We start from the raw sequence: 11,134 nt of genomic DNA, 5'->3' as shown, positions 1-11,134 counted from the left end.
CAAACATCTTATCTCATTCATAATTGCCACACTTGCCGTTATTGTCTTAAAGTTTCTGCAGTGCCAAGTTCCAAAACATTCACCTCTGTACCATTGGGGGAGTTGTGTGTGTGGCAGGAGGGATGTTGTGTTGGGGAACATAGGAACGTAGGAACAGGAGGAGGCCATTCAGCCCCTCGAGCCTGTGCCACCATTCTATTAGATCATGTCTACCTCAACTCCAATTTCAACTAGAATTGAACACTAGAGAGACAGCAACACGTCCTCCCAAACACAGCCACCCCGACACCTACCGGCTCCTTCCCCCTCGCCCCGACTTCCCCACCCTCACCCCCGGCATCTCCCACCTCCCCCCAGCTCCTCCCCTCCCCTCCTGGCCCCTCCCCTCACCCAGGCTCCTCCCCTGTTACCCCATCTCCTCCCCTCGCCCTGGCCCCTCGCCCTGACTCCTGCCCTCGCCCTGGCCCCTCGCCCTGACTCCTGCCCTCGCCCTGGCCCCTCGCCCTGGCTCCTGCCCTCGCCCTTGCCCCCTTCACTAGCCTCGCCCCCTCCACCCTGACTCCTGCCTTGGCCCTTCACCCTCACCCTGTCTCCTCCAGCATGGAATTATGGGCTGATTTTCACAGTTTGGGTTACCATGTTGATTATAAGCCATTTTTGGCACATTTCACGTTTTAAATAATAAAATACAAAAATGTTACAGTTCAAATGAATCTGCCTGAAAAATGTTGTTGGCAATTTCAGTGGGTGAGTGGCTGTCAGAAGGTGGAACTGGGTAGGTGGGAAGGTAAGTGAGTACTGATGCCCAGTGCCCACCTCAAAGCTGGCAGAGATATTCCGCGAGTTGGTAAATTTCCTATCAATGCCTTGGCACTCATCTCACAAAATGTTCTTCTGAGGTTCATAGTCATACAACACCCCCAACACCCACTCACCCTCCCACTCAAGAACCACCCACTCAACCACCCGTTCCTTGGATGATTCAAGCACCTACACACAAGCCCAATCACTAGGACAACCTGCCATTGACACCCCACCTTGCTGTGAGGGCTGGCAGAGATGTTGGTTGGTGGGTGTTGGTGTGGGTCTGGGCTTCTCAGATGGGGTTCTGTTGCCTCTGGTATTTTGTCCTTACATCCATTCCAACAGTAGATTGAGGCATAGGGGTGTCACAGCACCTGACCAACCTGTGGTCAAAAGGCAGCATCCATCCATCCATCCATCCATCCAGAAGAGTGGAACAAATACAGCTGTGGAAATGGAAATGAGAGAGAGAGAGAGCTGAGAAGGGAGACAGGGGGTGCTTGCCAGAGATGAAGTGGGAGGTGTGGCACATGCTCTGTGTGGGAATGAGAGTGTTCGAGCAAGGATAGACCTTTCTAACATTGGCTTGCCAGGCTCCGTCCACAGTTTTGTGGGTAGATCAAAAAATCATTCGCAAACATGAACGGTTTGCACTTCAGAGATAAGAGAAGCGGCTGATCGGGCTCAGCTGACGTGGGTTGCCGCTTTACACCTGGATCACAAACTCCGGGTTCACGTAGGAGAAGCCAGCAAACTCATGCTGGTCCAGGTTCATGATGAGCAGTTTGTCAGTGGGTGTGAGCATCACGGGCTGTCGGGTGAACTCTCTGTCAAAGTTCCCAGCTTCCCTGCTGTTCCTCTGTCAGACAAAATAAAGGACCTTTTTAATCAAGTGACAATGTTACGCAGCAGAAACACTCAATCCCACCATCACCCCTTCGTCCCTCCCTCCACTAAAAGGAACGGTGTTTTCTGCCCACCCCCCCTGCCCCCAACCTGGGGCACTCACTCGCTCAGTTTCTGCAGTGTCTCAAACCAAACTCGCCCACAGAGGGCACAGTCACTTCACTTTACAGTATATTCTGTGAAGCGCTTTGAGACGCTTCGTAGACGTGATCAGGCGTTATATCAAATGCAAGGATTATTATTATTATTATTCCATTTCCAACTAGACCCCCATTGCCACCACCCACATCATCTGTCTTTCTGGGAACCCATTCTACACGTCTGTCAAGCTTAGTATCTCACACATTGAGCTGTGCACACGTGTACCTGAGACAAGCCTCGAGCTCCTGTAGCTCCTGGCACTGAACGCCCAGTGACCATTGTGTGGAGTTAGCGCTCACTTACACCAAAGGTAGAAGAAGTTGGTCCTTTTGTTGTCCCTTCAATATCTTTGTTAGAAATTTGAAGCTTCTTGTTTCATTGCTGTCAGGTGTGCAGTCATCGAGTGGAGCCACAGGTATGAGAATCAGCCACAACCAACCTCCCCTCCCCCACAGACACCCCCCCCATCCCCCACAGACACCCACCCCTCCCCCACAGACACCCCCTCTGCCCCACAGACACCCCCCCCACAGACACCCCACCACAGACACCCCCCACAGACAATCCCTCCCCCACAGACACCCCCTCTCCTCCCCCACAGACACCCCCCCACAGACACCGCCCCTCCTCCACAGACACCCTCTCCCTTCCCCCACAGACACCGCCCTCCTCCACAGACACCCCCTCCCCTCCCCCATAGACACCCCTATAGCCCAGACACCCCTTCCCACACACACCCCACAGACACCCTCTCCCTCCCCACAGATACCCCCCCACACAGACATTGCCCCTCCCCCACAGACACCCCCCTCCCTCACAGACACCCCCTATCCCACAGACACCGCTCTCCACGAGTAGCCATCTCTACACAAATGCCCCTTTTGCCAATTCTCTCTCAACACAGACCCTCTCCCAACATACAATGAGCAGACAACAACAATAACAACAGATTACATTGGTGTAGCACCTTCACATCTGGAAGACATCCCAAAGCACTGAAAGATCCTCTCCCCCAAAATACATTGACCAAACCCCTCAACACACAATAACAAACTCCTCCCCAACACACAATGAGCAGACCACCAAAAACAACAACAATTGCATTTATATAGTGTTTTTCAGGGAGGATATCTCAAGGCACTGGACAGTTAAGGGTTTGTATCCGAGCTGGGGTCGGAAGCAAGAGGGGTGGAGGGTGACTGAAAGCATGATGACAGAGGAAAGTCTTGTGATGGGCCTTGAAAGAGGTAAGGGTGAGACGGAGGGATTCTGGGATGGAGTTTCAGAGGATGAAGAGGGCTTAAAGGACATGAGTTGCAGAATTCTGAATAGCAACGACTCTTTGCAGGACCTTGGAGAGAAAAGGGAGGTTGGAGATGTGGTTATTAGAGAACAGAGACGGGTCGAGGGGTGTTTTTTGGGGGGCAGGAGTGATGCCGGCTGTTTTTAAGATGGTGGGAATGGTGCCAGTGGACAGAGAGAGATTTAAGGGATGGCAAGGAGGTGGAACTGGGAGGTAAGGAGAGGGGTAGGGATGAGCTCAAGCGAGCAGGTGATGATTCTCAACGTCAATGTCTGGCTTCAATGAGTGTGTGCGCAGTTAGTTTTTACCCGATGTCATTCATTGGAGCAAAATTGTACATTTTATAAACGTTTAGGGATATTATTTCCTTGAAGGTGATTTTCTTTAGTGGATTGGTTTAGAACATTCCGATCTTCGGTGATAAACCTTCCAGGATTCCAGGGCCAATGGATAAGTTGTGCTCACACAGTAACATCCCTGCGGTCATGCCGATACACAGCTCCCTGAAGGATGTCAGCTTTTCATCACTTCAACAAGTGGATGGAACCCCATTGTATTAGATCACGGCTGATCAGTACCTCAACTCCCAATTATTGAATATCTTATTGGGAAAAGTCAGGGCCTCAGCCATTCTCTCACTTTTCCCAGTAAGATATTCAATAACTGGAGTTAAGGTACAGGTCAGCCGTGATCTAACAGGATGGCGCAACAGGCTCGAGGGGCTGAATGGCCTCCTCCCGTTCCTAGAAGAACATGAGAAATGCTAGACGAAAGAAGACCAAAGGCCATCCAGTTCGCCTTCCGCCATCCTGGCAGTCGCTTGCACATGTCACGTCCCAAACTGCACGAGAAATCTTAACACCTTGATGAATAGGTTGCCTGTCACTGTACACAGCTGTCGCCAGTGCTCCAGTAGATGCGTGTTGGAATTGTCACACATATGAGCCTTAGAACACAGAACACATGATGGGAGTATTTAATATGTTCAGTCTCACATTATTACCTTCCCTTGATATGTGGATTCAGAGCCTGGTTGGGGGGGGTGGGAAGGGTTTGGAGACTGGGGCGGGGAGGGGTTGGAGGGTGTTGTGGTTGGGGGGTTCATAGATTGCTGTTTGTGTTGGGGGTAGGGGGGTTGGAGACTGGGGGAGTTGGGAGGGGGGAGGTTGGGGTTGGAGGTTGGCATGGTTGGAGGAGTGGGGGGGGTCGTAGATTGATGTGTGTGTGGGGGGTTGGGGGCTGGAGGCTGACATGTCATTCACGAAGAGTTACCCCCCAGAGATCCAGGGGAACACTTGATGGTTTCAGTGCCTGTTGTAAAGAAGGCCCAACCTGTTGATGGCACCAGAAAATCAACCTATTCCTTGTCCAGTGATGTTTCCTCAGTGTGCAGCCAGACTGAGTCACTGGCTGTTGAGGGTGAGCTGCTCACTGTGGCAATGTGCAGGTTGCTGTCTCCAGTTGGGAGACACGGTGTAAGGTGTGACGACACTGGTTAATGTAACAGGGTGAGGGTTACTCACTGTGTTACTGCAGAGTTGCTGTTTATTCACATTTACGTTTATTCAGACTTATGGTCCCGGTTTCAATCCACAACTACTGATGACTGGCATTTCAATACATCGGAGTCCTGTAGCTCAGTGGTTAGAGCACTCGCCTCGCAAGCGAGAGGATCCAGGTTCGATTCTTGGGCGGGGGAAACCTTGGGCAAGTTTCCTTACTCCACGCGTCTCTGGTTAGCGAGCAGAAAGTAGGAACTCGGTTGTTAAGTCGATTGGCAGATCACTTTCCAGGAGTGATAATCCCTCCTTCACTCAATCCACAGCTGTTTGTGGGACATTGCTGTATGCAATTGGCTGTTGCGTTTCGCCCACAAAATAGTCAATTCACTTTACAATATATCCTATGAAGCGCTTTGAGATGTCTCAACGACGTGATGTAAGGATTATTATTATTATCAAATGCAAGGATTATTATTATTCTTGCCCAGTTGATGCCCAGAGCATGGGGTTGGGTGTAATTTATACTCTGTTTTGCCAGCGACACAGTAAAGTTGGGGACGTGTAAAGGATTAAAAGGACTTCCTGGGGGCCAATCAATGTCAGTGTTAGATAGACGTTCATTACCTTTTCCTCCCGAACAGCCCCCCTCGCGTTGGTGTTGAGCAGCACTTGTGACATGAAGGGTGAAGAGTTTCTGTGCGATTTTCTTTATTAGATCAACACTGGAATATTCGGCATATTGTTCTACTCGCAGCAACACCCACACACACACGCGCACACACACACCAATAACAATAATACTCATGCAACATTTTATTCCTCGTTCCTTCTTTTTAAAGTTTCAAATCAATTTTAAATTCGCTCGAGTCTCTGACTGGTGACTGGGAGTCAGTCGGTCACAAATAGAGATTCCGAGACTCTAGAATTCTCACAGCCCCAGCCTTAAGACTGTTGCCTCGTAAATAAGATCCTGCAGGGTAAGAGAATTCTTAAATTCAGTCTCAAGTTCATCTTAAATTCAGATCTTTTTTTGAAAAAAAAGCAGCAGAAAAATGGCATCTGGAAAATGACTATATTTAAGGATTTTCCAAAAATGATGCATTATCTTAACTTTTAAGACAACGGTCTTAAGGTTGAGACTGTGAGAAATTACATCTCTTCTACATCGTTGTACTTTATTCTTATTGCAAATCACAGCACGTCTAAAGATCAGCATTTACACCGCTTTCCAACCGCACGTCACAACCAATATTTCAGCCATCGTTCATCTTTACATTCTCGGGAAAGAAAAAAACACATTTAGAAAAAAACAAACACGTGTTTTGACACCGTTTTTTTTTCCACTGATCTTTTCGAGAGAGAGAGAAGTTTAGCAGAAAAGCATTCATTGACGTAAGCCACAAGATTAAGGCAGTTTAATAAACCAACACAGGACAACTTGACTTTGGCAATCTGAGAGCAAAGCATCTTCGGACAGAGAGACCCAATGAAAGGCAAGTGCTGGGCATATCATATCAGACAACAGCAGTACAGCCTTTCCAACACGTTTGCATTCATTCTAGCATTTGTTGTGCAATGATGAGGTGATGAGAAACTGCATTCCGACACGTGGAGATTTGCGAAAGCAGCCATGATTAACAGCAAGAGCCGGGGCATGCAAAGGTCAGGTTCATCCAACCAATCAACCAATCAACCAACCAACTCCAAACCAACCTCTCCCACTCATCCACTCAAGGACACAGCTGCTAGCTCGCCCTCTCTCTCTCTTTCTTTCTCCCTTCCTCCCCCCACCCACACCTGAACGGGTGCTTAACAGGTGATCTCAGGCTTTAGGTAGCCTGTGTTAACAAAGGAAAATCCCTCGAATTCAGCCTGGTCAATGTTCATGATGACCTCTTGGTCAGGAGGTGTGAGCACTGGTGGATGGCGGGTGAAAAAACGGTCGAAGTTCTCTGCGTTGCGACCACACTGTGGAAGGAAAGGAGAGATGGGATGGAGTCATGGAGGTTTGGAGGAATGACAAGTTCTTATCAATGGATTCCGACCTTGACACAAACCTGTACCAGGAGGATGAGGAATGGAATAGGCACTGCAGATGCAATCGGGTTTATACCACTCTGAGATTTTCTCTCCTGTTTAGGATCCAGCTCGTCTCATCAACACTTAACACCCACAAATTTCACCTTGGATCTCAGATGGACCCTTCGGCTGAGATCTGTAACCCAATCGGAGGCTGGAGAGAGGCGCCAGTCACCCCTCGTGTGACCCCCGTCCCAGGTGAGAGGACAAACCCTTCAGTGTTATAAATCGGGGGTCGAGCAATGCAATGTTAAAAGACTGAAGATGCTTCTTCACGAAGCATCCTTCCTCCCAAAATGTCCTCCCTTCAACCGCTGTTACTGTTGCGTCTCTCTCACTCTCTTTCTCATAATTCGCTGCCTCACATCACCACTTAGACAACAGCTTCAAACAGAATCAACAGCATGTCAAATACACCCAACTAGCCCCCCTTTCCCACGCACCCAAACCCCTCTTCACCCCCCCCTCCCCACAGCTCTCCCGCACACCCAACCCCCTCCTCAGACACACCCAACTCCACCCCCCTCACAGACCCAAATCCCCTCCCGCCCCAAACACCCAAAATCCTTCCCCACACATCCAATCCCCCAACCCTTGGGTTATATTTGCTCACTTCTCAGAAATATAACCCAAAGCCATCATCATCATTTAAACCCTTTAATTCCAGGTGCTGTATTAAGATGGTGAAATAAAAGCACTCAGTGATACCCACTGATCCCACCTCTCAAAGTCAAAGCTGCAGCTGATTCTCTCTTGCAAAACATCATATTTTAGGCCCCATCAGACATCTCACAGAGATCCCCACCACCAGCACTACAACAATTATGGCATAGACAAAGTTACTGATCATACAGCCCAACCAACCACCCCCCAACCAACCATCCCCACCCCCAACAACCAACCCCCCCCAACCAACCAACACCCCCCCAACAACCAACCAAACCCCCCAACCAACCAACCCCAACCAACACCCTCCAACCAACCCCCCCAACCAACCAACCAACATCCCCAACCAACCCCCCAACCAACCAACGCCCCCAACCCCCAACCAACCAACTCTCCAACCCACCAACACCCCAACACCACTAATGTAATCACATACACACAGCCCCACACTCTGAGGCTCAAACATAAGACCAGTCTCTCCCTGAGCCGCCCCCTCACAGGGGCCCACGACACAGTCACACCATCAGCTCAAACGGCACGTAGGAACAGATGGGACCAGGAAATTTCACACATTAGCAGGATTTGGTTTGGTTCCCTGTTCACACAGGGTACATCCAGGGCATGTAACTGCTCTCCCAAGGCCGTGTCATCAAATGCAATCAGTGACTACACAGCAAATGTACAGGGTGCCACAAAGTCCTGTTACCTCCATGTGTTTATTTTCTACACTGCACTGACCAACAACTGAAACAAGTGGAAGAATTGTATTTAGAAGCTCTCAGTTCTCCTCAGTACAAGTGCTTAACTGTATTTGACGTCCAGATAATGATCGGTCGCCATGTTTGGTGCCAATCTTGTGTGACTTGAATGGAGTGAGGAGGCGAAATGCATCTCTAACGGCTTGTTACAGCTCCCCCTAGTGTAACTGGTGAGGGGGGTGGAGGTGACAGGACTTTGTGGACATCCTGTACAGTACATCAAATACATCTCTGTAGCACGTACTTCATTTTGCTTCATTTGAACACATTGCTGTGTGTGTCTGAGTCAGGCCACTCAGAAACCCTGTGAGATACAGCCAGTGTGTACAGCCACCCACAAGAGGGAATAATTACCAACGTCACATGACAGCTAGGAGAGGATTATTAATGATGTGTTTCCCTCTCTAACTGCTGTTGTTCTCCGCCCCCCCCCCCCCCCCACACACAGCCCTGCTCCCCCACAACTCAATCCAGTCCAATGCTCCCTATAAGAGACCTACAAACAGTGACCACCTGACCAGACAAGTAAAGTCCAACTTACGGCCTTGGGTTTGAAGGGAGGCTGGATCTCCATACGTTCCAGCTTTTCCCAATCGATCCAGCGGAAGAAGGCGTGCTCCTTTATGTCTCGCTCACCTTCGGGGCTGCAGCCCAGCCGCTTGGCCGGGTGTTTGGTCAACAGCTGTGTCGGGAGAGAAGAGCGATCAACGTTAACAGCTGTTAGGATATCCTTGCTCGATAGGACAGCCAGAAACCTGAAGGATCTGGAACCACAACCCTCTGGAACTCCGTCCACCCAAAGCCCTGTCGCTGCATAAACCACCTCCCAGATGGAACCATTAGATATAACTGGAGTGACTATATGGACTCCTGGAGTGTCGTGGTTAGTGAGTGAGTGAGAGGACCTGAGGATCTATTCCCAGGGAGGCCAAAATGTCAGGCAAGTTTCTTTGTTCCACATGCCTCTGTTTACCAGCAATAAGCAGGAACCCGGTTGTTAGTCGATTGGTGGATCGCTTTCCGCGGGTAATAACCGCTCCNAAAAAAATCCCCGACTGTTTGTGGGACACTGCTGTGTGCAACTGGCTGCTGCATTTCGCCGCCCACAAAATACACAGTCAATTCACTTTACAATATATCCAGTGAAGCGCTTTGAGACGTCTCAATGACGTGATGAGGTGCTATCAAATGCAAGAATTATTAATATTATTTTGTCTTAAACATTTACAATTGCACAGAATTGTGCGAATATTCTTCAGTTCAGTCTCAATGTGGAAGTTGGTTAATAAAAGTTATTAAACCAGCCTCCCGATTAAAACAGGATTTTCCCAACCTCCGAAATATCTTACATTTTAATGATGATAATCCTTGCATTTGATACAGCGATTCGCCGATCGATTAACAAACCAGTTCCTACTTAACTGCTAGTTAAACAGAGGTGTATGGAGTAAGAAAATTTACCTAAGATTTTGCCCTGTTTGCCCGGGAATCGAACCCGGGTCCTCTCGCTTGCGAGGCGAGGGCTCTAACCTCTACGCTACAGGACTGCATATTTTCAGGCCCCCCCCACCCATGTCAGAAGATGAATAAGTGGTGTCTGAGTGGAACTGAAAGCTTTGTGGGATCTTCAATCGCAGGCTATTCTGAGAAGTGCTTCTAAATAATAGACGTGCTCTCCCAGAGCAGAGAGTGCCTGTAGCTTTCAATTCAAAGGGTTCCTGAGTGCAGGAATCGACGCCAGGAGGCAGCGGTTTGACAGCTGAAAACATTCATTTGGCAGCTTTCCCGAACCAGCAGAGCGTCAAACAAAGCCATGAATGATGGAGTGCGACTGGACACATTTCCCCGCTGCTCAACTCAAGATCTGCACTGGAACACGCAGACAGCCCCCTCACTCTGTGCTGGTGTGTGAGCGAGCCTGGCTGAGTCAGCAGCGCTCACCGGCTCTGGGTCAAGGGTTGTGGTGGGTACAACATTGGGACTAAACCACAACCTGGCACTAGCGCCAGGCATCACTGTGTCACTGTACTGACTCCAGACCCTGTGCTCCCAAGATTGCTCACTGCAGACAGATATAATTATAATAATAATAATAATAAATGCAACAGGCAATTGCGCTCAGCAGTCATGGATTGATTAAAATCAATCTGTCTGTCTATCTAGCTCTCTAGCTAGCTATGAATGAATGAATGAATGAATGGATGGATGGATGGATGAATGAATGAATGAATGAATGAATGAATGAATGAATGAATGAATGAATGAATGAATGAATGAATGACTGTGTGTGGGATGCTGCTCTGCTCAATTGGCTGCTTCACAGAATATACTGTAAAGTGTAGTGACTGTATATTTTGAGGGAAAACGCAGTAGCCAATTGCGCACAATATAGCGCCCTTCACGCAGGGTAATGATAAGGCGCCATATCAAATGCAATCATTATTATTCTTATTCTGATGTAAATCCAAGCCTCTCACGATGCCAGCAGTGAGGAGAGGCTCTGGTTCCCGCAAGCACACGGCGCTCTCACCCCTTTACAGATGGAGACGGCTTCTTTGGACATGGATTTGGGGTAAGTGACGTTATGCTCCATGATGGACTGGAAAAGCTCATCCTCATCTTCACCGTCAAAAGGGGGCTAGAAGGGAGAGTGAGAGAGAGAGAGATGAGAGTGAGGGAGAGTGGGAGAGAGAGAAAGTGAGAAAGAGAGAGGGGGAGAAATGGGAGTGAGAGAGCGACAGATACTTCATTTTGTAAACATGTCAACATGTGCCTCTGGTGACACGGGAAAGCTGTTTTTCGAATGACTGTGTATTAGTTGCTCTCTGGAGTGTGTGTATTTACTTGAGTGTGTAAGTGTGTGTGCGGTGTGCTTGTGTGTATAGCATGTGTATTTATATGTGTGTGTGTGTAGTATGTGTATGATGTGGTGTGCATGCGTGTCTGTGGTGTGCATGTGTGTGTAAGTGTGTGTG

General features: G+C 48.9%; 2 protein-coding genes across 3 annotated transcripts in view; both read right to left on the bottom strand.

The window, feature by feature from the left end:
- Positions 1-2,130, bottom strand: part of LOC103186647 (voltage-dependent calcium channel gamma-2 subunit) — a 5,175-nt gene extending 3,045 nt beyond the window's left edge. Inside the window, 2 exon segments of the mRNA XM_042341157.1 lie at positions 1,517-1,663; positions 2,077-2,130. Coding sequence (XP_042197091.1) covers positions 1,517-1,663; positions 2,077-2,130 — 201 coding nt within the window.
- Positions 2,131-5,347: 3,217 nt separating this feature from the next.
- prkcba (protein kinase C, beta a) overlaps positions 5,348-11,134 on the bottom strand; it is a 48,250-nt gene continuing 42,463 nt past the window's right edge. For both annotated transcript variants that reach the window (XM_042341026.1, XM_042341027.1), the window contains 3 exons: positions 10,690-10,797; positions 8,701-8,841; positions 5,348-6,624 (listed from right to left, as the gene is read on the bottom strand). In XM_042341026.1, coding sequence (XP_042196960.1) covers positions 6,466-6,624; positions 8,701-8,841; positions 10,690-10,797 — 408 coding nt within the window. In that variant the 3' untranslated portion in view covers positions 5,348-6,465. The remainder of the gene's footprint in view (positions 6,625-8,700; positions 8,842-10,689; positions 10,798-11,134) is intronic.

This window comes from Callorhinchus milii, unplaced genomic scaffold (assembly GCF_018977255.1).
Source record: "Callorhinchus milii isolate IMCB2004 unplaced genomic scaffold, IMCB_Cmil_1.0 Scaffold16, whole genome shotgun sequence".
Classification (NCBI taxonomy): domain Eukaryota; kingdom Metazoa; phylum Chordata; class Chondrichthyes; order Chimaeriformes; family Callorhinchidae; genus Callorhinchus; species Callorhinchus milii.
This window is presented reverse-complemented; position numbering and strand designations above follow the sequence as displayed.